General features: G+C 39.9%; 1 protein-coding gene across 1 annotated transcript in view; it reads left to right on the top strand.

The window, feature by feature from the left end:
- The window catches only part of LOC117959711 (matrix metalloproteinase-17-like), a 75,496-nt gene that overhangs the window by 36,816 nt on the left and 11,148 nt on the right, over positions 1–27,532 (top strand). The window contains exons 4-8 of the mRNA XM_034896991.1: positions 5,751–6,037; positions 22,991–23,167; positions 24,053–24,155; positions 25,553–25,635; positions 27,431–27,529. Coding sequence (XP_034752882.1) covers positions 5,751–6,037; positions 22,991–23,167; positions 24,053–24,155; positions 25,553–25,635; positions 27,431–27,529 — 749 coding nt within the window. The remainder of the gene's footprint in view (positions 1–5,750; positions 6,038–22,990; positions 23,168–24,052; positions 24,156–25,552; positions 25,636–27,430; positions 27,530–27,532) is intronic.

Raw genomic sequence — 27,532 nt, forward strand, 5'->3', positions numbered from 1 at the left:
TATAGGCAGCATGAGTCTGTGTCTTTGTAAGCAAAATATTTTTTTGTTTGAGTGTTTGTGCTGCTACATGTGTGCATCTACAAATGCATATGAGCATATGAATCTCCATCTGCATATTAGCTTTCAATTTTCGGGGTAATCAGCTTATGTCTATGGAGGGTAGCGGAGCACAGGAGGTGAATAATATTTGTGCGTGTGTATGTTTTTGCATCATTTTTGATGTCAGCTCATGTCTCTGTGGAGCGGCAGAGCCACAGGAGGTAAGAGCCTGCTGAGAGGCTGAAGGCGGGGGACGGCAAAAGAGGCATCGAGTTTCTTCATCCTTTTCTCTCCCTTCATACACCCCTCATTTCTTTCCCCTCTGCTTCTCTTCAACTGAATCATCACTCTGCATATGGAAATGCCTATAAGAAGCACACGGAAATTAGAAGTCAAACAGGTGAAATGTAATAGGAGATTGTGTGTGCGTGCATGCAACCGTTTGTGTCTTTCCAGCCTAAGCTCATTCACATGTAGCATGCATGCAGACACACACACATTCACCGACACGTAAGCCTTACTCATTTGTCAAATGACGGTGGAAATAGTGCCATGAAATTAAATAGGTTGAGAATGTGAAGTCCACCTCATCAGCTGTCTCTGTCCAACTAATTTCAAAGTCTGTTATTCACTCTTTCCTAATCCATGGCAGAGGAAACAAGATGGGTTGCAGACCTGTTTCTTGCTCGCCTCGAAAGCTCAGACTCTGTTTTGTCATTCAAGTGAAGGAGTAACCTGAAACCTTGAGTGAAATGGCAATGAAAGGTGAAATCAGGAACCTTTTGTTGTCATCTTTGTTGCCTGAAATACTGTTACTACAGTTAATTTAACCCGATTTGAAAACCTTGGAATTGCAAAACCTGGAAAACATCCAAAAGGTACTGCTGAATTTATGGGAACTACAAACATGTTTATGAATATATCTCAGTTGTAGAGTACGAAAAAATGTCTCCAGCTGTTAAAATTGAGGTTTGGATGCTTAATGGACATGTTAAAACAAGGCTCTAATTTCCCACCCCAGTATCCATACACATTAGAGCCGTAATCAGGCCTTAAAAGTTAGGACAGACAAGGCTTGAGCCCGACAAGTAAATTGTTATTGATAGCTTTTTAAAAACCTGAACCCATTTACAGCAAAAGTGCGCACACACAAGCTCTTTAACCTTTTGTCAAGAATGAGTCATTTATTTTCAGAATTGCCTCAGAATCCATTTTATTTATCGCTAATCAAAATGCATCTCCTGAACGCTGATTAGGAGCCCGGCCCGAGCCTCCTCAAAATTAAGACCGAACCCGTCGGGCAAAGATCTTCAGCTCTAATACACATTACATTCATATAGGTTGACCTCATGGTTTACGTCCAATGCCAACATTTAGTGTCAGCACAGGAAGAAGTGTTCCCTATACTGCATGTAGTGAGGTAGAAAGTAAAGGTTTGGAGGTTGCGATGGTGGATCGGCATATATGTAGATATGCAATTAATGTTCTTTTTTTTCTTGAGCAAGTGTTTCAGTTACCAAACCCTAGTCATACTATTTATTTTTCCATAACCACAATCTTTCTCTTAACCCTATCATGGCTGCTATACACAGATATTAAGGAAAGCGAGAATCTTTTAACGTAATCTAGGCTTTTGTAGTATTGTCTAATACCAGTTTGATTTTTCACTGGGGACCATTGGGACACCCACACCCCTTCACTTTCTAAAATCCCAGATTTGTCTTTACTACTTGTATAGTTTTACAGTTTACTTCCAATGTTTTTTGGTAGGGTGCAGCCTTACAGAAATGAACAGAGTATTACTCCTTCATCTATTACGCTCCTATCTAGTGACCTATTTATCACTATGTAATATTTGCTACTGTAAATGGATATGGAGGAACTATGGAGGAACTATGGAGGAAAGAGCTTTCACCAAGTTTCATTTTTTTGAACACTGAATTTAAGTGCAAACTCTGTCATTCTCTCTCTCTCTCTCTCTCTCTCTCTCTCTCATACTAACACCCTGTACTGTAACATAAGCCGTTTTTAAATATGTTTTGTAATGACGTAAATTTTTTTGCGAGTATGGAAAGGGAGACATGAAATACTCTGTCAGAGATGGAAATGTGTCTTTGTGATCACTGATCCCTCTGAGTCTAGTAGCCTGGAGAAACGCTGAAACTTAGGAACTCATCATTCTGATTCTGACTAAAGTAAGGATTGTGAGAGATGAAGCCATGGGGAGTTGTCAGAAATATTTCTGCCATTGGAGAGCAACTTTGTCTGCTTTTCACTCCCTCTTTTTCTCACTCTCCCTTATATTCCATATTGGCCTGTCTTTTCTTCTCTCTCCTTATTATCTTCTTCTTACCTACATCAGGCAGTTCCTTCTTTTTCTTTTTTTCCTCTCATCTGAAATACTATAGTTGGCACCACTTGGTGAAATGAATGAAAGGATTAACAATAGGATCCTAAAATGTTCAAAGTTAACCAAAGTTGATCTAATCTAGAGACGTTTGGAAGCACACGCAAAAAAACACACATTGACAAACACACAGCCATTCAGCCTCAACTTGTTCACTTGAGTTACAGCTTATACGTAAGTGAGTTGTTTTTGGAGTGTAATTATTTTTCAAACCTTTCTGGTGAATTGTTTCCAGAGCCAGTCCCAGTGATCAGAGCACTGAACAAACAATCCTTCTGTCTTCCTACTTCACTAAGCTGAGCGCACCTCAGACTTTGTGGTCTTTTATACACAGTTGTTAACAAATTACATGAGTCTAAATCCTACTGGGAAACACCCAGTAGATGATAAGGTTAATACTAGCCAGCCCAGTATCCCGTGAAAATGTTGTTATTGGTTATTTTGCATACATTCTTTTTAACCATGCCAGAGAAAAGAGCTCAGCATTAATCAGGAAAGACAAAGAACCAAGAAAGATAAATGAACCTTTGAAAGCTGGTGTACCTAGAGCATGACCAGAGAAGCGGTAGAGGCTTCAGTCAGAGAGATGAGTCACCAGCCCTCAGGAAAAAGTTCCAAATCATAAAAGATTTGTGTATGAATTGAGCCAAGTTTCAAATAAGTGATTTGTTTGAATCCCTGACTGATTTGTGTGAAATGGTCACATTATTTTGATCTATTGATTTGTCAACAAGGACACTGTTTTCGTGTTTATTTCGTGGTGGTCACCACAAAAGGAAACACTGCATGCCGGCTACATCTGCCATGACACTGGGCTGCTCTATGGGACACAACAACTGGGAAATGAAACGGCACACGCGGTAGATGGGTACAAAAATGGCTGCCGGGACACGATTCACAGTCTCTGGAGAAACCGGGACACGTCCACGGCCTCTGGGGGACTCAACAACGGGGAAATGAAACGCCACATGCCGGTGACAACAACAGGACGGATCGCCCCACCTGGGACACGCTAGAAAAACAGGACGGTTGTGGTTAGGAAAAGAATAAAGAGGAAAGGAACCGTCACAAGCAGGAGATGGCGACAACAATGGGACGATTGTGGTCAGGAGAAGAAGAATACAGAAAGGAACTGCCACACACGGGACGCGATCCATGATCTCCGGGGTGAAAGTCTTGTATTGTTTGAGACCTTCACCATCCCATCGGCTTTTCAATACTTCTCGCTACCGTAATCATGCTGTTATCATGAAAGATGCTTCCCATTTAAAATACATTAGTTTGAAATTTGTTCTCACCACCGCGATAAACAAGCTCAAATAACGTCACCATTTTACGAACCACCATGAGAGTGGGCTGTTAAATAAATAAGTCAGTCATTATTTGGCCTTTTTCCATCATGTCATAAGCAACTGCTGATCTGATTTCATGCTGCACAGTGAGAAGTTTCCATACAACAGCAGAGATTGGTTACCTTACTTCATGCAATTTTAGGACATGCATAGACGTTTCCTTTGAATCCCTCCATTTAATCAAAATGTAAGGGTTATAACTTTAAGACTCATCCACTCAAACCTTTTCCATTATGCCCCCAGCGAAAAAACATCCACTGATTCTTGATAGCCTTGGTAGCATCAGAGCACTCTTTTTGGGTCATTTTTCCTTAATGAATAAGATTCATTCATCTTCAACTGCGCTCCGCAATTTAGTTTTTGAAGAAAGGATAAGAACATCAACCAAATAGAAAACGAGTGCAGTATCCCATGAATAACAGACACTTAATTTATAAGCAGGTTTATCCACAGTTCTGAAAAGTCACGGCTCAGCTGAACTCACCTTCAACTTTCCCTTCATAGTTTACAGTCCTCTTCTCACTTTTCAGACTCGGAGGGGAAGAACTTGTTTGTACATGTAGAATTATGCCGATATAAAGTATGTGGGACATCTTGGCTTTTAGTATTAAACTAGTCCTCAGGGCTGTCTGACAATCGATATGTGAATCAATATCCATGTTTTTGCTCCTTTTTTGACTAAAGTACATTTTTACCTTATTTGAAGCAAGACACGACACTTGAAAAAGAGGTCACAGTTGTCGATAAAATCCACCTGTGCTACCAGAATAACCTTGAACACCTGTGTTAGTATAAACATTGAATTGGATGTTGATGGATGAAAGTAAATGGATGATTTTCTGTACTATAAAGTACTTTTAGTGTTTTTTTGTATTGCAGCAATCACAGATGAACATGTTTAAATGTTGGGACACCGTCTTGTTAGCTTTTGCTTTTTAAATTAATAAAGAACGATCCATCAGTGCACCATTTTGTTTCTCACCAATTTCTAGCTGGTTGGCTCTAAAGGCCAGGATACTTGATTAAATGTCCTAGAGCTCTTTGTGTATTTACACAAAGTGCTTTTGTGGGGAGAAAGACGGCGAGTGCTGAAACAGAAAATAGGAAGTGGCAAAGACTGTAGAGTGGAGAGAAAAGGAAAGGACTGAGAGAGACAAGAGAATGGAGGAGTGACGATTCAGAAGACAACGGGGTAGACATACATAGCTTGACGTCTAAGTGGTTTTCTGTTAATACTTTTTCCTGTTTCTACTGTCGCTGACAGAAAGAAATAGCTTGAGAGATGGTAAGTGTGATGAGAGGAAAGAACAGAATTTAAAATGGAAGTAAAAGGAAAAACTGACAAGTTGTTCCTTAAGACTGATGCCATAATCTCTTCAGATGCACATTGTATTATCAATTTACCAGTAAGTGTGAGCACCTAACCATGAAATACAAAAACCGATGGAATCACATAAGATATGCAAACAGACATTTTTGTTTTGGTGCAGGTCTGTCCCAGTGGTAAACATTGTGTAGTTGACCTTTAGTGCTTTAATATAATTTCAAGCTATCTCTCCATCCTGCTTTTCTGTTGCTAGTATCCTGCTCAGCACCCTCTGTCACACACATATCTTTTTCATCCTTTCCCCGTCTTCATGTTGATCTCTGATGTGTGACTTTTACACTTAACATACTCCTCATCTTGTCTCCTCCCACGGATTTGACCTCTCTTACCCTATCTTCCTTTAATTTTCCTTTTCTCTTCTTGTTTCTTGTCCATCATCATTATTTTCTCCTCTCACTTGCACAGCTCTCCTCTCTCGGCTTCACTTTTGCTTTGTTCTTCTGTCAAGTCTCCGGTCCACAGTCTTCATCAGCCTTCAGTTCCCCTATGCCCTTCTTCCCCTGTTCACCCCTTTTTTCCTTTTCTTGTATTTAACACATTCCCTCCTTTCTCTGTCCTTTCTCAGAGTGAGGACCTTTCCTAAGGACTCAGCCTTACTGGGCAGGGACACTGTTCGAGCCCTGATGTACTACGCCCTAAAGGTCTGGAGTGACATCGCCCCACTAAACTTCCATGAGGTGGCCGGCAGTGACGCAGACATTCAAATCGACTTCACTAAGGCCGACCACAATGATGGATATCCCTTTGATGGGCCAGGCGGCACCGTGGCGCATGCATTTTTCCCCGGAGAGAGGTTCACAGCTGGGGATACACACTTTGATGATGATGAGGCCTGGACTTTCAGATCTCCAGGTAAGTAACTGTTGCAATCTGCTATATTAAACCACAGTGGCTTTAAGTACAAATGTGAAACATATATTTTTAGCGTAGGGATGCTGTCTTAGAGGCTTTTTTTCTAACCAATAGCCGACCTTTGTTAGAATCAAAGGAGTCCCTTTTCACCCAGCTGGGCGGCTCAAACATACTTTTAGCGTTCTGTGGACAGCAGCGGACTTGTCCCGATCACAAAGCCACAATGTTCCATCGACAAAAGCTGACACTTCCTGGAACTGCTTGCACGACTGACACAAGTCCAGAGCGGTCCACGGCATTCATGTCTGAGCCTGTCACCACCTAATCCACCTGTGAGCTTGTCAGCTGTGTGTCTGCCTGGCAAACTCTTTGTGTAGGACAACCAATTTAACCCTCAAGTCCTTATTGATGCACTGTAGTTTTATGTCTCATGTACCTCTATCATGCACAAATGTTTTCTAATAACTTTTTATAAGTTTTGTTTTCACACCACTGTTTTTAATGGTTTAACAGTTAATCCTAATTTTGTGCCACTAGCGCAGAATGAAGTAGACTATTTTCCAGCTATGTGTATATCTTCTAAATGCAAATTACCAATTCCCATTTCTTAATGAATAAAGCAAAGTTTATTTTAGTAGAGTAAATTAGTTGATCTTTCAATATACCCCCTGGCAACTGCAGAAGTCCCCCTGGGGTACCCCTGGTTGGGACTCACTGTTGTAGATGATACTGTAGTACATTTCTTAATTGCTTTTTACTTCTTTGCCAATCAACTCATTGCAGTGTCTGTGTACATGCCAACATCCTAAAATACTTTCAATATGCCGCCTATTACAGTGTTAGGGGCGTAATATGTCATACATCCACACATACCCAGTTTATGTTTACGGTAATTCGCGGTTGTTCTGAATGAAATAAACCCAGAATTTTAACACTACAATGTGTCACTATTCACCATTAAAGATAAAAAAGACTTTCAAATAGAACTTTGAAACCGCTTCACAGCACACCAAGACATTTAAGAGGAACCCGGAACAATAGAAAACCACTGGCAGCAAGTAAAGGAAGCATTTACAGGGGCCTGAGAAGCATCAGATCGGCCCAAGAAGTGAAAACACCAGGAGTGTCTCTCACCTGACACCCTGATCAGAATAGAGGAAAGGAAGAAACTAAAGAATGTATTAAACAATTGCAAAAGAGTAGCAGCTAAGAAAGCAGCTGGGGAATATAGCAGAGCAGACAGGGAGGTAAAAAGGAGTGCTAGGAGAGATAAGAGAAACTTTGTAGCCAAGCTTACAGTAGAAGCAGAGGAAGCTTCAAGGCAGAACATCAAAGCACTCTACTACAACATCCGACTCCTGACCAAAAATACCAGAAAGGAACCACCCAGTTAAAGATAAAGGAGGAAGGACATTGAATACATAAGAACAAATGAAAAGTTGGGTCGAGCACTTCTCACACCTACTGAATAAACCATCTCCAACAGTAAGAACAAACATGCAACCTGCAGAAGTCTCCCTGTCAGTTGACTACAGAGGGAGGAACCCTTTTCTCTGAAACAACTGATTTTACCTGGTATGATAGAAGCATTATACCCCTGGTATAATGCTTCTATCATACCAGGTAAAATCCTAAACCGGGTAATTTTGCAATGCCTCAAGGTAGCAGTGGACACAGAGCTTAGAGACAACCAAGCTGGATTCAGGCACCATGAAGGCCAGCTGACAGTTTTTTAACATTACAACAGGAGTTAGGCAAGGCTGCTAACTTTCCCCATTACTATTCCTCTTAGCAGTCAACTGGATCTTGCAGCAAGACAACAAGAGCAATGGTATCCAGTGGACCCTGTTTACACAACTGGACAATCTAGACTTTGCACATGATATCGCATTTACTGTCCCAAAACCACCAACAAAGGCAAAAGAAATTGAGATAGGTAGAACAGAAGTCAGCCAACACAGGTCTTCATATTAGCATACAAAAGACCAAAGCGCTCAAGGCCAATACAAAGATGTTGGCCAGCTTGATGGTTATCCATTAACCACTAGAGGACATGAACTCCTTCATTTACCTGGGACGTGAAGTAGCGAGTGATGGCGGATCAGAAGGAGATGTAAAGAGGAGATTGGGCAAGGCAAGAGATGCATTTGGCATGATGGGGGCCATATGGAGAGCACTAACATCACACTCAAGACCAAAATACGTCTTTTGAACTTGAGCTTAAAAAACATACTCCTACGGATCTGTGACGTGGAAAACAACAAAGAACCTCCTGAACAAGTTACAAGTCTTCACCAACCACCATTGCCGTAGGCAGAAATAGTATTTTGGGCAGGCCGGTACAAAAGTGAGTGGGCCATTTTCAAAACGATGCAGAAGTAGCAAAAAGGACAAACTGAAAAAAAGCAGTACTGTCTACAACATGCTCAGCCAACAAAACTCAGTCTAAAAGGTTTGCAAACAACACTATAGACACAAAACTGTCGATTTTAACCTATTCAGGCTCAAATATATTTGCAATGGCAGAACCAGCAGCATTGGCTCTGCACAGCACTGTTATAGAATCAACCACTTTATTGCACAAAGTGGAAACTAAACATGAACCCAAACAGCAGAGAAGGCATTTACATACTACATGACATACGGCCTACATCAGACAGAAATCACACGTGTAACAGCCCTTGTGCATTCATAACAGCATTGTTGCTTCAGGACTATGGTCAGATCAATCATCAGCAGCAAATGTGCTAGCAGCAGTAAATGAAATAAAGAAAACTTCAACCAAGCATTGTATGAATTATGAAAGATATAAGGGTCCATGGCAGTGACATGATAAAAAACAAATACGTCACTCACAGATAAGTTATGTTCTTAATTAAATGCAAAACACAATTTCACCATTTCTTACTAAATAGCTAGGTTAAAAGAAGCATGAATAACTTCAAAGAGAAGCCATTGCTGTTGCCGTAACTTTTAATAGTACATTGCTTAACACATCCATGGTACATTGTGTAAAAAGCCAGCTAGCTAACATTAGCTGCTGAATGCAGCTCGGAGATTCTGCCTGTTGTTACCATAGTAACTACTTATGTTCTGAAGTCTTTCCAATAGTTGATCCTTATTCTATGGGTTAAGCAGTTTTGTTTTAATCGGAAGAGAAGACACATTAAACACACAAGTAGTTTTGTAACTACAGTATTTTTTTTTCTTCTTTTTTTTTAAAATAAGTTTCAATATTTTTCAGAACAAGGTATTTTTGATCAGACTTGGCTGGACGGGCCAGTGAGCAAAGTGGGCGAGCCAGTGCTACGCGCCCGCCAACCACTGCCTCAGACATATTCTTAACATCAGAAGGCCTAATGAAATAAAGAACAAAGAGCTGTGGGGAAGAGCACAAAGCAGCCTGCGATAGATGTGTAAATAAAGAAGTGAAAATGGGGATGGATTGGGCACACATTGCGGATTGGCCACACATTGCGGAAACCAAAGATTTCCATCAAATGCCAAGCCCCGCAGGGCAAACGTGGTAGAGCGAGACCAAGAAACACCTGGAGGAGGAGTGTCACAGCCGAGATGGAAAGAACTGGCTACAGATGGCAAGATCTGGAGAAGGAGGAGAAATATTGCCAGTGGCCTATGCTCCTTCTTGGAGTAACAGGCTTAAGTAAGTAAGTTAAACATCTTTTTACCATAACCACACACACACAGGCCGCAAAATCCTGGAGGGACTGAATGTTGTTTAAAAAAGTTATTTAATTAACTCTGTTTTGCAATCGGCACGGTGGTGTATTTTTTGTTTCATGTAGATCCACTTTTATTAGCACATCAGCTTTTTGAATGTGCCAAAGTGGAGAAATGTATGCAGTCTTGGAATTCAACATAGACTCAACCTTGTCGACTTGACTTGGACTCAAACACTGGGGACTCGAGACTGGACTCGAACTCAGGTAATCCTGACTCTTCTTTGGTCACCTTGACTCGAACAATGGGGACGCCAGACTCAACTAGGACTTGGTGACCCAACTACAACACTGGTTGTAACTTTTGTGTTTGTGCCGTGGCTTTTGCGTTTGTAAAGTAGCTTTTGCATTGTAGCTTTTGTGTTTGTGTTGAACCGTCTCAACCACTCTTCCTATTAACCTGAGCCACTTCAATTATTATCTGTTGTTACTTCTTCTTCTTCTAATTCTGTTATTACTGTCATCGACACAGGCTGTCAACACTGTCCAATTCCAGTGAAACATATTCATTCAGTGTATTTTTGCTTTGAGCTCTGTGGCCTAATTGATTGCTTTATGCAATGTTATCCTGAATGATCTGGCCAAATTACTTTTCATCAAACAGTTTTGAAAGAGCTTGATTACCCGCTGAGGGAGATCTGCGAGTTTAAAATGAGGACAGAATGACAGCAGCTCTAAATGGAATTCAATCAGCTCTGCCAATCAAAAACAGACAAAGCTAATATTAGAATTATCCGTTGTTCTTTGACAGCCCAGGAAAACACAACCCGGTGTTTTGGCTGTGTAAAATAACCTCCACCCATTTAGTCTTTCACACGCTCACAATACAATGTCTGTCCTCTCTGCAGACATCATCATTCACCCGCCTCCTCTTTGCACTCTCTGTGTCCTTGTTATCTTATGAATAATTGTGAATTTTCTCTGAAACTCTTTGTGTGTGTGTGTGTGTGTTCACTCTGGTGCAAATTAAATTTTTGGTGGCACAGCAGGACCATTTTTCAAAAATGTGACCACATTGTCACGCTCTCTAAACCTTGGCAGTCTTGTCACTCATCATCATCTTCATTTCTCCGCACTGTCCTTTGCTACTTTTTTTTTTAAAGGGGGGGGTGGCAAGCAGGAAAGGGCAGGGGAGCATTATAAGTCCTCTCATCCTGAAGAAATGAGCGGATGGAATGATCTAGTCGCACTGAATGCATCGTCAGGCAGAGGCTGTCTCTGCACGGTCGCACGAATGACAGTATAAATCATTAACTCTCCTTTTCTAAGACTCGCTTTCTTTAGTCTTCCTTTCATCTGGATGACTGAACTTAAAATGCCCTTCCTCTCTCCTCTGCTCAGTACCTCCATTCATTCCTCTTTTTGAAAGATGGATGGGCAGCGAGGGGGAGAGGGAAATGTGATAAGAAGAAAGCCAGAGATGACTTGAGAAATATTTGGTGAAAAAAGTTTCCAAACAAAGAAAAATCAAGTGAAGCATGAAGATTCATATAAGTACGACACAACAATCCCAATTCAAGTTGTTGGATTACTAGGTCAGACAAGTCTTAGCCTGTTTGACATAGTAACTGTTTTATATTAATTACACTGCAACAAAGTCTTCTAAATCCTAACGTGGCAAAGTCACATAGATTATAGATTATATGCAATTAACACGTGAGTAAGCAAGAACAAATGTTTTCACAATGGTATCTCAACTAGATTGTACTCTTCTGCTCCAAGCGGGAACCGCTGCAGTAAAAGTTGGTCGATAAAGAAATAACATACAGCATTGCCGAGGAAAATGATATCAGGCTGTGTTACGAAGAAATCTGCTAGATGAGTGTCCTGAGGGTGTTAATTTAGCAAATTGGATATTGGAATCTGTCTCATTTGAAGTTGCACACATAGGCTAATAAGATAGCTTATTGGTTTTATTTCACAGTAAAGCACAACAAAAATGCTTTATCACCTGTCAGTGGAATCCAGCTGCAGTTAAAAGGAGGCATTGCAAGGTTCAGTGTGTATAAATGGGAAAGATGACACAAGCACAAAATATAAAGAAGTTTAAATCTTACCTGTGTACACCTGGCTAATTGTTGCATGAAGTGGCCATAATTTTCCGATTGTTTTAAATAGTTACAAATCAAGTATGTCAACTCAATGGCAGAGGAATTTTTAAATAATTAATAAATTGTCATTTTCTAATTATTTTATTAGTTTGGGAGTAATTGATGTTGACAATAATTGATGTTGGTACTTTGTCTTTGTTTCTATACAACTGCAGACAGTACCTAAGCAGGCAAAGAGTAATTGTTACCGCCATGCTGTTTGTACCACAATCTGCTGTAAAGTCCCCAAAGCCAAGAAATGAAGGCGGGCCAAACTTTGTGATACACAGCGTTTGCTATTACTCCTCTGCTTCCAAGTGAAGCCTTTTCCCCTTCAGTAGAAACAGAACTGCACGACTTGGCAGCATTTTTCTTTTTCTACCTCTTTCTCACCTACCCTCCCAAGTCATCCCAAATAGAGTAATTCTAGGATGAAAGATGAATTCAAAAAATCAAACCTGACATGAATACCTGGTTAGAAGCAGAACAGAGAGCCATCTATAAGCAGGTAGAAGTTTTATAAAGCAGCTGCACAATATGAGTGATGCTGCCACACAGACGCGTTGACGTAGGAATGAGTAGACCGTACACTGTGATTTTCAGGGTTATGAGTGTATTATCTTGTGCAATACACTGTAAGAAACAACGCTCAGTTACAATTCATGCACCTGTACTTAATTTGAGATTGCTGCACTTTGAGAAAGTTGACATTTGTGCGCCACTCCTATGGGTGAATTCTGGGAAATCCTGCAATTACAGTTGGATGTCATGAAATATTTGTTGTAAGTTGTCTGTGCGGTGATGCTCAGTTGCATTTTTCTCCATGTTTCTTATAATATCATTAGCTCTGATCTTTTTCACCTCTTTACTTTGTCATTTTGTGTGCAGAACGTTATTCGCTTGTCACAGACAATAAGCAGGAGAAAATGATCAACTCTGCAAAAAAAACTGCGCTTGTCTGATATCACAGATGTGAAGAATGAATTTGAATAAGCATTATCTTTCTTGGTTTTTTTTTAAGTGTTGAAATAAATCACATCTGTCAGCCAACTGTTAGTCAAAAAGAATTTGTGATTTAACCTGGGGAATTGGGATCAGACAACCTTGATGTTCATTCAATAACTTTTGTTTCCTTTCATTAGTAAGAATGGGGAAGCAGAAAAGAACTTTGAATTTAAAAGCTAAATATCACAGATCTGCATTGTGGAACTGGTTTAACATTTTGTTTCATAGAGTGCCAGGTTTCATTTCAGGTTAACATGGTTTCACTCTGTTTAAATTATGTCCAAAAGAATGGTCAATAGAAAGACCCAGAGCACCATGGTGTGTTTTGACCTCATGTTTTAGATCAAACCCTTAGTGTCTGTGTGTCTGTGTGTCCGTGTGCATGTGTCCGTGTCCCAGCTGCTGAGTCTTTGAAGGGGCCAGGAACTGTGTGGGTCTTCCTCTTTTGTTTTTTGCGCTGTCAGGGCTGTGAGCCATATGTTACAGGACAGCAGCTCAATCTGCTCCAATTAGACCTCCCACCAGGCCGCAGCAGTGGCAGGACAAGCAGAGGATGCTGTAGTGTAGCCTGAGCGTGTGTTTGAATGCGTGTGTATGGGCGATGCTGGAGCAGGAACAGCTGCAGAGATGTAGTTTGGTTAATGGGAGCATGGCAGTGAAGGAGGGAGCGTTCAGAGATATGACCTGGGCTATGACTGTAATCTATTTCTCACTGTGCCATAACAGTCTGCGTCCATCACAGTGCTTTCCAAAATACAGTCATTCACAGGTTATAACACTTAGCTGCAGTGAAAATTACTAATTTCTTACATGAAAACTAAAATCGATGAACAACAAAGTTATTGACGTTAATAGGTTTTTAAGTGCTAATTTTTTGTTGATTTTGCCAGCCATTAATTAATCAGGAAGGCTGAAGAATGATGATATCATTGTGCTTGTACAGTAGTAGTAGTAGTGGCCTTTGACGGAAGAGAAAATATGGGTGGGTTTTCTGAATCTGGTTGGATGTTAGTACTTTCAAGGATGCTTCTTTCTTCCACTGTTATGAATCCCATGCAGCTGTGGCTCAGGAGGAGGTGGAGCAGTTCGATCCCCGGGTCCTTTGTCAGTGTGTCAGTTTTCTTGAGCAAGACACTGAACCCCAAGTTGCTCCCCAGGTGCCATGTGTCTGCCCCCTACTTCTAAAGAGGCATGTAAAATGCAGAGATTGAGTTTCACTACATTGTACTTTTGTATGTAATAAACATGAAATCTTTCTCAGCGGGGCAACCTCTAGTTCACCCAGTAAGAGCGTGCGACCCATGTAGGCTGAGTCCTCTGCAGTGACCCAGGTTTGAGTCTGCGGCCCTTTGCTATGTCATCCCCCATCTCTCTCCCGCCTGTCCTGTCTATCGCTGTCATTTACAAATAAAGGGAAAAGCCTGAAAAAAAATCTAAAAATAAAATAATCTAAAAAAATCTTTCTCCGGGTGGAATTCACATCCAATGCATCAAACTTTTTCATCTGTAAAAGCACAGACTGCTATTTTTGAACCGTTAAATCTTCTGAAGACAAAGAAACTTCTCAAATGTGTTTAATCAGCTCCCCAAAGATAGCCACAGACCTGGTAGAATTCTCTCGTTCTCTGTGGTGTTGGAGTCTTCATCTCACCCCTGGATTATAATGCTTTGTTAAGCCGTTGAGTTTGCCTTCTTTCCAACTCTGAGGCTGCCAGACTGGAGCACTGAAGCGTAGGGGAAAAAGTTAATTGAACAACTCTTAATTTCTTCAAGTCACACACTGCCAGCTTTACCTTGCTGCCATCTCAAAACATCCTCCCCCAGCATCATCAACTTGTCTCTAAGGCATAGCTGATGTCAGTATCACTGCTTCTACGTGGCGTTCTGCCTGTAAGCACAGCAGTCGTTAAGTCCTGCTCTCAGCTCTGCTCCCACAAAGCTATCAGATGCATAAATTGTTGTTCGTAGCAACTTTTTTGAAAGCATGCTAATCCCTTGAAGATGTAAACTTGTTAGGTCAGCCCAGAGGGTAAAACGTGAATGTTAGTGATTCAGCAGATTGTTGAGCTATGTAATCATCTTTAGAAAAATGAACCTTATCACACAAATCCGTAGCTGAGTAATTGCCTTTGCTAATTCCCTTCCCCCATGTCCTGGTGCATTGTTCTCAGCGGGACTCTAAATCCGGGTACGCCAAGGCCATCTCCTAATGTGTATGATGATGCTGAATAGTGGAATATTAAGCACCACATTTAGCGGACCAGTTCACCCCCACTGTGTGATTGATAATTCCGACATCCATTAGGAGTTGCGAGAGGGTGGAGTCTCTTTGAGGTCAAATGTGATGGTTTGAAAGTGCTGTTTTTGCTTTGACAGGCAACATATGCTTCTATTAATTAGCGCTCTGACACCAATTTGCTTTTGCAAACTGATTACCCGGACTAAAACAAAAGCATCATTAGGCAGGTGAATTTTTCATGACATTCATTTTTTTCTCTATGCTTTACTGTGGAGTGCACAGTTTGTCTTTTTCAGGATGTGCTCCTCTCTGAGAGAGAATAAACAGAAATTGGGTAGTTTAATGCCGCTATATTATCATTTGTATAAACTTTTTATCAGATATTAACATTCAAATACGTATATTTAACCCCAGTCACTTTTTCCCCAAGTGTGCAATACAGTGTTCACTTTGAATTTTACATCATAAATGTCTACCTACCAAAACGGGGTTACAAAATAAGTGTGCAAGGGACCAACTATATGCAGGATTTCTAGTTTCTTCGCAAGTATGTAATTGTAACATTTGAATGTTATGGTGTGAAAACTGTAAGGAACAATTAAGGGGACCTAGATTGGTTAGAAAAGGAAAAACTGTCTTTCTCTGTCCCTGTGGTAAAGGAGAATAGGGAGAGTTATGTAGAAAAGTGCTGTTACAGCCTCTAAAAGAGCAAGGAGCATGGCAGAGTCACTGATATATGGGAAGAATGGTATAATTAAGACTATTTAAGCAACATCATGTTGTTATATGTTACTAATATCAAGCATCACTAAAAGTGTATTTTAAAGTGTTGTCTTTAAACCCATCATTTATCTAATGTCACATCTTGCCTTTACCGCATTTGCAGACTGATGCTGTAAGAGAGCACACAATAACAAATTATTCATGTCCAAACAAAATAGATAACAGGAAAACATTGCAAATAATGCCACAAAAAAGTACAGACAAAGAAAATAGCAACAGGATCCTAGTCCAGAGACAATAAACAAACTGCAACTTACATATTTTTGGGTTTGCCTTTCCTCCAAAGTGAAGTAAATATGACATGAACTAGTCGGTCTAGTTATCTCATCTTCTGTAAAGGGTACATATATATATCTTTCCACAAATGAAGTTTGCATGATAAATGAGGCAGTATAACCATTAGGTTGCTGGTGGTCACTCTTGTTAATTTTGAACAACTGTGCCAGTGGACAGACTTGCAGTATCAGTGAGTGTACACAATAAAAGACTTAGCTGTGTTTATGTAACTCCGGTGGATAAACATGTAAACACAGAGCTCTGTTAGGGTGCCCTGAGCTTGCAGGAGATATCAGGAAGGGATTTTACTCTTGTGGCCTGGAACATTTGTGCTTAAATCCAGAGATGGGACGTAACGAAGTACAAATACTTCGTTACTGTACTCAAGTATATTTTTCAGATATTTTTACTATACTATTAATTTTTTGGCTACTTTTTACTTTTACTCCTTATATTTTACCACGAATATGGGTACTTTCGACTCCTTACATTTTACAAAATTGGCTCGTTAATAGTGGGTTTATTGGTATTATTTACTAGCATATGTATATAGCATTGTGTATGGTAGCCTTGACAATGTTATTTATTTCTTTTATTACCAAACAAACAGCCATAGCAGAGCTATACGCACGCCCTTGGTATACTGCTGCTTGATTGTAATAAAGCATCAACAGAGAGAAGTTGTCTCCGTCTGTGTTTTAACAGACACACCTGGGGCCGAAGTTGGAAACCAGAATCAGCTTTAAATACAGCCCTAATCTAGTCCTCACTATATTTAAAATAATTTCACTGGAGTTACCAATACCAAATTTATCTAATTGGTGGGCTAATTTGTGACTTCTCACAAAATCACACTTGAATTCATATCTTGGTACTTGGTCAGAATCTTATTAACCTGGAGTCCCAGTCTCTGTCAATATAAATAGGCTATAAGTTTTAGGCCTATTGGCAGACAGCCATTTAAAATGTAGGCAACGGCATATAAAGAGCCTTTTTTTCCATGTCCACTGTAGTTTCTCAGTGTGCTATCTAGTAACATCTGTCTGGTCCAGGTAGCTTTGTCATTCATAAGGATACTTTTACTTTTATACTTAACGTAAATTTCTAAGCCTCTACTTTGTTACTTTTACTTGAGTAAAGAAGTTAAATCAGTACTTCTACTTTTAACAGAGTATTTTCTAACACATTTATTTGTACTTCTACTTGAGTACTGGCAGTGAGTACTTTTGCCATCTCTGCTAAAACCCAAATACAGCTGACTTTGTGCCATTAATTTTAATTAGTTTTAATAAAAACAGCTAGAAAACTACTCTGAATAATTAAAATGTTTGCATACATGTTCTGAAAGGATAAAAAGTGACACATAGGTATGGTGACACATAGGTATGATGAATGACACTCTATGGCAAAACCAATGTGCATTTTTACCATGTACCAGAGGCCTGAGTAGATGTATCATGCCGCATCACAATAAATGGAGAACTGTGTTCATTGCACAACAATGTCTATTCACAGGCTGTATAAACAATGATTTTATCATTTAAGTGTAGTGAGATATGTACAACATGGAGGAACCTTTGCCTTTATATACCATATGCTTTTGTATGCTTTGGAGAGCTGTTGATGCCAGTAACAAAGAGTGGAAAGAATTATCCTACATGTTAAACATTTAGCTTTATTCGGTTTTGACCGAATGAGACAACCACAACAGAAACTGATTATGTGCTACACAAGGTTGTTTCAGGCCTATTATTCAGTTTGCTTTTTGCCAATTTCTAAAGTTTCTTGTGTACTTGTACACAAAGCCAGAACTGAGTGGCAAGATGGCATTGCCACCGAAAGCCTTGATAGGTTTTGAATGGTGCCCATAGTAGATTTCATTATACAAAGATAGTTATGACAACCATAAACAACAATAAAACCAGCAATAACTTTAACCTTTATACTCTAGATATTGTGTTAAGGAGATATACATTATAAAAGCAGCACCACCAACTAGGGCCCGACATTGTTTGAAAGGAACACTTCCCAAGGAAACATTCTTTGTTCCAAAAACATGAAAGAAACTTTGAGCACAACAAGTCAAAAATGATTCCCAACCAGAATTTAATGTAAAAAGCAACTTTAGGTATTTGTAAAGTCATTGATTAAGGACAATGTTGGTTGTTTTTTTTACCCACAAAGGCAGCCGGTGCCTTCTTTTGTACATCAGGGTGCTTTTGTCCATTCGGTTTACCAGTCTGAGGAAATGCCGATGTATTGGTGAGGAGCACTACTCCTCACCAAGAAGCTGTTCTGGCTGTTTTGGCTCCAATTGTTACAAATGGCAGATAATTTGGAGAGTGAGGAAGTTGTTAACAATGATCTGTGGTTACTCGATTATTTGTCTGGTCTGGTCTAATCCCATGGGAGCAATGTTTGCATAAAGGACTTGATGTTGGCTGTTGGCCACACCACTGTCATTGACCAGCTGTATGTTCTCAGCTGTTGATTCTAATTTCTAGGAACTTAAAGCCTTAAGATAATCTTTTACCGACTTGTGAGCAGTGCTACATATGTATCCTAGCCAATAAGACATTTCTGAAGCTTTGATGATGCAACACAATTTAGTAAATCACTTGTTTGGAACCAGATTAGTTACTAAGAATTGATGGTTGATTTACAATTAGCTAGTGCAACCCAAAAGACCTAGATGTCTGGAAGGTGTTTATATTGGTATCCAGGCTTTCTGACTGATTTGCCCACACACATGCTGGCGCCTGTAGGAAAACTTCCACTCAGGGGTGGGTGATTGTTTTGAGATAGCCAGACATACTTTTATAATAATACATAATTAAGTAATTCTCATCTTTATCATTATGCATCAAAAGCATTTAGGTCCATAAAAACCTGCTTATCCAGCAGAACCAAGATTAAACCCCTAAATATAAAATAGTTCAATAGTCTTTAGAGCCACACAAAACTCCTCTCTGTCTCTTTATCTCTCTTAGCCTTCCTAAATAAATCTGGTTCATTCACCCAGTTCTCTCCACTCCTACTTTGTCCGTGTGCATTAAATTCTTTCTTTTAGCCTCTCTTGGACTGTGCACAGGATGACATCGTTCATAGTCTGTTCTGAGTCCCTGTTCTCTGTCTTTCTCACTTTTGTCCACCTTTCCTCTTTGCACCATGTGCTTGTGTAGATTAGAGTTGGCATTTGCCTCCAGTTTGGTATACTAAGCACAAGTGCATGTCCCAAGTCGAGGCCAACATAAGGTTAACTGAATGCAGACTTCAGCCTAGCCACCAAGGACCTCTAAGCTAGCTTGGCTTGACACGCTAGCTCTCCATATTTTTGCAAATCTAAATCTCCAAGCCCCAGGTTTTGTCTTGCTTGGCAGTGTCAGACAAAGAGATTGGGAGGCTTTTTCTTGCTGAACATAGGGAAGAGTGTTTAAATAGCCTGCAGCCTCTTCAGGTGTTTCTACACACTCAGGTTTTGATTGTGACCTGTGGGACTCAGCAGTTTTACCATAATTATCTGACTATACCACATGCCTAACAGCACTCAAAGCCTCCTAAGCTGTCTGTCATGCCTCTTAATTTGCACTATAAGCAGATGAGCTGAAACAGGATAAAATACCTGAACAGCGGTTTGACTGGTTCAATTTAGGACATTAAATTGGTATCTGGGGGTTTCCAAAGCCATTTACCAAAGATCTTTCATGCCCTGTTGATACACAAACTCATGGTATATTGAACAATGCATTCAATTCAGAAAAGGCGCACCAGCGCCTGTTCTTCATGAGGACCCTGAAGAAGAACCATCTGTCCTCAGGGATCCTCAAAAACTTCTACCGCTGTACCATTGAGAGCATCCTCACTAACTGTTTTACTGTTTGGTATGGGAACTGCTCTGTCGCCGATCGGAAGGCACTGCAGAGGGTGGTGAAAACTGCCCAGCACATCGCAGGGGCACCACTCCCTACCATCAAGGACATCTACAGGAAGCAGTGTCTGAAAAGGGCCGGGAAAATCACAAATGATTCCACTCACCCTGCACATACACTCTTCTCCCTCTTGCCCTCTGGGAGGCGTTACAGAAGCTTACGGACCAGAACCACCAGGCACCGCAACAGCTTCTTTCCTACAGCTGTCACGCTTCTGAACGCCTCCTGATACAACTATAGGAATGGCAACCCCCCCGTCCACCCATACAATAATAATATATGGACTGTCCGCACCCGCACTCACATACCATGGACTGTCCCACACATATTCATATGAATCTAATCGCTATATATTTTTGCAAATCTAATCTGCCATTATTTATCTTGTATTATAAACCCGTTAACACATATATAAGCCTTTTATTAACAATCCTTTTACTAACACTCTTGTATATTCTGTATAATCTGTGCATAGACCTCCTATATCCATATTTATACACTACATTTTATAGTCCCTTACAATTATTTACTTTTTTTTTTGCTTATACATATACTTTATACTCTGTATAATCTGTATAATCTGTCATAGAGCTCCCATATTTATATTTATATTTTTACACAACATTTTAACACAACATTTTTTTTACACAACATTTTAAAGTTCAACATTTTAAATGTTCCTATTACATTTGCTTATACATAAAATTATATACAATATTTATACCCTGTATAGCAATTCTGGATAGATGTAAATCACATTTTGTTGCTTGTACTTGTGACAGTGCAATGACAATAAATTTGAATTGAATTGAAAATTGAACACATTGGCCCATTTTAACCATGCTATTGGTCATGGATTTAAAGCAGTTTACCAGAACCCATTCGCAATTCTAAAACTTGGTCCATACACATAGCTGCTAACCATAAGATTCTAATGGTTATCGCATTTTAAAAAAACTATCACCATCTCATTCTTCTAAAATAGTGGGAGGACCACAGTTGTTACTCTATTCCACTGTATCTATAGTCACAATAGTAACTTATGTTCGTGAACAGTGACCATATTAAACTCATGTTGAAACAAGTGTTTCACCCAAGGGGCTGGCAGTAGCTCAGCCCATATGGAGTTGGGTTGGGAACCGAAGGGTCACTGGTTCAAGTCCCTGTGTGGACCAAAAAGTAGGGAGTGTGGATTGGTTGCTGGAGAGATGCCACTTCACCTCCTGAGCACTGCCAGGTGCTGTTGAGCAAGGCACTGTACCCCCCCAACCGCTCAGGGCACTGGTTCAGCTGGCAGCCCACTCACTCTGACATCTCTCCATTAGTGCATGTATAGATCCTGAGAGTGTGTGTGTGTGTGTGTGTGTGTGTGTGTGTGTGTGTGTGTGTGTGTGTGTGTGTGTGTGTGGTTCAGGACTGTGTGTGATTACTAACAAAGTGTGGACTTAGAGTGTAAATTGTAATTTCCCCATTGGGAAATTTAAAATTTCCAGATAATTCTCAGGTTGTTGGTTTATTGTGAAAGCGTTATAGATAATATATACTGTTCAATGGAGAATTATTAGAAAAGTCAGATTGAGTGTTTACCACCCATTTTCACCCATAATTTTTCTGCATTTGAAAAGAAAGTTTCTATTAAAACTACAGTGACATAAATTTCAAGTTGCCAAAGCTTTCTTACAGCTTTTCTGACACTGTTTTTAGCTGTTTATTTAACCAGGTAGGATGTTGAGAACAGGTTCTTATTTACAGCAGTGGCTTGGCCAAGAAAAGCATATGTGTGCAGGACAACATACGGTTTCACATTCAATATAATACAGGAATACGAATACAAAAGGCTACATAAAGTGCAGATTAAGTAGGCATCACACAAACGGAGCAAAGCGAGGTGTAAGTAAGACAAAAGACATGCAAAAGTGATATGGTGAGATGCTGAAATGTAGTGTAGATCCAAATAAAACAAAACAAGAACAGTTAGGGGTGTTGAATCAGTTTTAATGCAATATATATGAATAGGCAGTATTTGTAAATGCTGAAATGTAGAAGGCAAATATAAAAGTTAGTGCAAATAGTGGACCAGGTACTGATATGGATCAGAAATAACACAATATGCATGAATAGAAAGTCTCTAAAATGCTGAGATGTAGTAAAGAGTCACTGTACAGTTGGCACAAAGTGTTGTAGGTCCGTAATATCACAGTTTAGATGAATGACAGAATATATAAATGCTGAGATGTTGCCATGTGTTTGTACATTGTGCTGCTTTCCAAAGTTATTTCATTAACTCCTTTTTTTCATTATTCTCGGAGTTCTGACTTTAATCTCGGAATTCTGACTTTTGTTGGGTTCAAAACCCCAAGTCAAAAGTACACACGGACATTATCTTTTGTGCTTTGCAAAGTGAATGAGTAATGAAATCATTCAGCAGTCTTCCAAAGTACTTTCCCCTTGCTCTGCCTTTTTTATTGAAGTTGTATAAATGGGTGTAGACATGAACTTGTTTTACATAAATGGGTGTGGACATAAAGTTGTTATTATATCACATTCTTTGCTTCACCATTGGTTGATCTGTGGCTGGGTGTATTAGGCAAGTTTAGAACTCACATGTTCACCAAAGTTGGATAGAGAGGCAATCTGTTTCTAGTCTCAGTTGCAACCCCCAACTAAGTTTCTTATCTTATCTCTGTCAATCTTACTCTGCTAGCTGGACATAAATAATTGACAGTTTGAACGTTTCAGCTGGTAAGAAGTTCAATATTTCGATATTTGATGTATATAAACAAATTGTAAAAAATTAATTTAAAAAAAGCTTGGTGATGATTTAAATGTCTCTCTCTCTCTCTCTCTCTCTGTCTCTCTCTCTCTCTCTCTCTCTCTCCTGTCTCCTTCAGACTCTCATGGGATGGATCTGTTTGCAGTTGCAGTCCATGAGTTTGGTCATGCCATCGGCCTGGTGCACACCTCAGCCATAGAGTCCATCATGAGACCATACTACCAGGGACCTGTAGGAGACCCTCTGAAATACGACCTACCCTATGAAGACAAGGTCCGCGTCTGGCAGCTCTATGGTACGAGGCAACATCAACTTTCTGTGTGAGAAAGAGTTAAAGGGATCAATTACAGTAGTTGCATTTCCATCAGAAATTAAATTAATAAATCTGTCTTGAGTGTTACAAAAAGTGCACACACGTGGTAATTGGTATTCTAGTAATTGATTGGTAAATTGGAAGATGCTGTTGGGAAATTAAACAAAGTGTAATTATAAAGCGAAGTCACTTCCTTTCAAAGTCTTTCCAAAGTAGTTGGAAGTACAGGACAGTTCTCCAATTATAATATTATGAGCATGATATTCATGCTACATTACATAATGGCTAGATTAGCTGTTCAGTGAGATTGAAGATGCTTCTGCCTCTTCTTGATGTCCTCAGGGTTGTAAAGTGTGTGTGTCTGTGTCTTTGTGTGTGTAAACATTGTGGAGACATACACAACTGCTCCCACAAATTCTTTCTGTACTTCACTGACCATGACTTGAGAGCCTCTGCTGTAATTATGTATGTTTCCCGGTGCAGTGGTTGAAACAGCCATTTGTTGGTGAAAGCTCAGCAGACTCAAGAAAAGGCCTCCTCATGCAGGAAGCCACAATTGATGAGCTTTGTAGAGAAAGGCTATTGATTTAATGCAAACACGGATGGAGTTAATGGACCTCATTATAGCATGAGACCTTCACTATAGGAAAGATATGTGAGGAAAGAGAATGATGAGCCTGAAGAGGAGTGAGATGATGTCAGAGAACAAAGAAATTAAAGCAAACAAAAATGAGAATCAAGCAGAAGATGTGTCACTATAGAAAAATGTAACTTTGCAAAAGAGAAGGAGAAGAGCAAATAACCAAGAATCAAAAGAATGTTTCTACAGGTTTCATTTATTTGAGTTGACATTTTACGTCTTCCTAGGTGTCAGAGACTCAGTGTCCCACACAAACCGACCTGGTAACCCCTCCCAGACGGCTGAACCTCCTGTCCTGCTGGACCTTCCTGAAAACAGATCCACTCTCCTGTAAGTAGAAGGTGGAAAGATACTTTCACATGCAACCAAAAATAACCTTAAAAGAAAACCAATCTACTGTCGTAGTATAGTGCTATGCGTTATTTTAAAAAATCCACTTCAATAACTCCTCAGTATCTTTCTCTAGAATCCTACTTTTGCACCTCGATCAAAGCTGCAATTTTGTTTCGTGAAAGCGGTGTTTTCCAGCCTTAACTCATTCGGTGAATCCCATTCAACATGACACTGCCTGGGCTGTAATGGCCAGAGTAGTCCAGCCGAGAGGAGTGTCAAAAATGGGATAGCACAGTACAGTTTTGGCTCTAAAAGTGACGCTTGCTCCACAGTCAACTCAGACGTCTTATCCAGACAAGGGCTGCTTCTTGTCTTTGGCAAATGTGGGCGTGCTCATAAACCTCTGCAAAAATTGCATAACCACGTTAATGTTCACTATATTTTCTCAGTCTTATATAAATTCCTTAACTAGGCATGCATACACACCCATACAAAATTGGCTATATTAACGTCAGGGCAATGATAGATGTTCAGCTACTTCCATAAGAACGCTATACTCTTAATAGACCTCACACAGGTGGGATTTACTGCATTGTAATTTTATTGTATCTCATTATGGACAGATTTCTGTTTTTCTGATTGTATCCCTCTACGTCAGCATGATTACATTGTGATTGTCTTTTACTTTTCTTACTTCCATGACTTCCAATGCAAAACAATGTGATGAATCCATGCAGAAATACTTAATATTTATTGCATGCAAGTGTTTTGGTGCTTGAAATGAAGTCATGAGGTGCCAACAAAGCAAATTAGCAAAGAGGTTGGGAGTGAGCTTGGGAGCCTGGCTGTCTAATTAAGTAATTCCCGAAACCAAGTTGGGCAGTCATCAGTCTGCACTTTTTCAGATTATCAAGGATAATTGGACTTCATTTTGTTAATTTATTTATTTTTCACGGTCATACGCCCCCCCCCCCCCAAGGGCACCAGCGCTGACCACTAGGCAGTGGTGTAGTGTTAATAAAGCTATGAATAGAGACCTTTGTTTGTAATATAAGGCCTGGCGGGCACCCACTCTCTGCCCCGTGGTGCTAATGGTTTCATCATTGTCAGGCCGGCCACGTCAGGGCTTTAAATCACTTAAAAACTCTGTGCATAACTGCACCGAGGGACCTCAGCGTGGTACCATCTCCTCTCTTGTTTCACCTGGTTTTACTGATTCATGCACAGGCACCCAGTCGCAGCAGATGAAAAGAAATATGTGATTTTTTTTTTTCAATGCATAGAAAGATCTTGACAAATAAACTTAGTTTTAGAATTAATTTTTACATAAGAAGTACATTTTTCCCCTCTTTTCACAATCTTCTCTCCTCCTTCTTTCCCAATACCTCTCTCAGGCTGGCGCGAGATGCCCCAGACAGATGCACCAGTCACTTTGATGCAGTGGCCCAGATACGAGGGGAGGCCTTCTTTTTCAAAGGTACGAAGTCACAAAGGGAGAAAGACAGACGCAAAGCTACAGAGCTGCGTGGGAAAAATAAAACCAAATTAGCTAAATGAGTGGAAATAAAAGCAAATTTAAAGAAAAAGGAGAGAGAAAAGGAAAGAGGATGAAAGAATGGGGGTAGATGCAGACACCCATCTGAGCCAGTTGAGCCCTGCCAAGAGACCGCTGTCCAAAAATTACATCAGGCTTTCATGCTTCCCCTTGGAGGAATGACCCAGAGCCTCCCACTGACAATAGAAACAAGAAACAGACTCACTTACCTTCAGCAACAGAAGTGTTAGCAAAGTACGCAGAACTTTAACATTTTTAAACCTTTTTTAATCTTTTTCAAATACATGATTGTTGTAACCATTTTGCCTTTTGGAAAAAAGAAATCCGATATTTCAATTGTTCAAGTTGTAGATTTTGCATACAGTTCTATTCCTCTAACATATGGGATGGCCTGCCACACATGTTTAACCCAGACTAATCCTGAGAGACATGACTTAGCCATTTGGCCATTTAGCCATTTGGTTAATGGTTTGATTAGTGTCTGACACCCCGCATTACGTTTTTTGAAAAAATGGTGGACCTTCATTTTCATTTCCAATGAAAATTCCACACACACTTGTCACCTCTGCTATTTGGATGTTAACCAACTAAATAAACCAAAGCAGAGGTGACAATTGTGTGCTGAAATTTTCTATCTTTTTTTTCTTTGGAAATGGATCTTCAGTGAAATTAATTCCCTGCACCCGAAGGAAACAAAGCACGTGGTGTGCATGCTGTTTTTTACCCTACGAACCTTCATTTTCAGCCTGCCTTGAAGCTGTTCTAAAATGTCACGGATAAACTCTGCTGAAGGTGAAGATCACAATAGAGAAACTGCAGAAGAAAGAAAACAACTAATGCCTTTTGATTAAGATTGATAATAAATGAATTAGCAGTTAACTTAGGGCTAAGTTAGACCTAAAACCAAAATTACGATTAATCACACATTTTACCTTAATAGCGATAATTACATTTTTTTGTGATTCAATGACAAACATTCGGACACAGCTTTTTTTTAATTTTTGTTGTTTAAAGTAAAAATGTAAAATATAATCTATTAACTGCTAATTAACTTGTTAATACTTGTCCTAACTTTGAACCAGAAAAGATACGTTTTCAGATCCTCTTTTTTATGCTTGTGGAGAGTGACGTGACACATAAAACTATATTGATGTGGACCAGTGAGTTAAATCAGCCGTACATAGAGTAAACCAGGATTCAGTAAAGTTGCTGCATATGTCCAATATTGCACAAAACATCAACAACGGTATAAGCCTACAGCTGTCCGCAGACACAGAGTGCAAAAAGGTGACTCAGAGCCTCCCAGACGGGTGAACTGAGACTCTGTCTTCTGCTTGTTGGTCATCGGTTAATGGTCGGATAACATTTAAGGTCATTGTGCTTTCTTTTGGAAGGCTGGCTGCCAAAATCAGCACTTACTAGCAACTTGATTAGCTAAACGCTATCTAGTTAAACGCTAGCTGTCAATAAACAGAAGATATTGGCTGGTGTCTGGTGTGTACGTTGATGTTTGTGAATATCGGCCAGCCCCTGCAATTGGTCCTTTTTTTCTTTTTCAACCCTGCACACGCAATAGAAGTTTAGAAAATTTACATTTATGCACTGTTGCAAGTTTTCCCTCTGGGAATTCATGAAAAATAACAAAAATAATGGACCGACACCACACATCTATTAATACTTGTCATCAGCATCCTTCTAACTGTCATGTTTCTCTTAGGAAAGTTTTTCTGGCGCCTAACAAGAGAGAAGCACCTGGTGTCTCTGCGTCCCGCTCAGATCCATCGCTTCTGGAGGGGCCTCCCACCCAATCTGGACAGTG

This window comes from Etheostoma cragini, chromosome 16 (genome assembly GCF_013103735.1).
Source record: "Etheostoma cragini isolate CJK2018 chromosome 16, CSU_Ecrag_1.0, whole genome shotgun sequence".
Lineage (NCBI taxonomy): Eukaryota > Metazoa > Chordata > Actinopteri > Perciformes > Percidae > Etheostoma > Etheostoma cragini.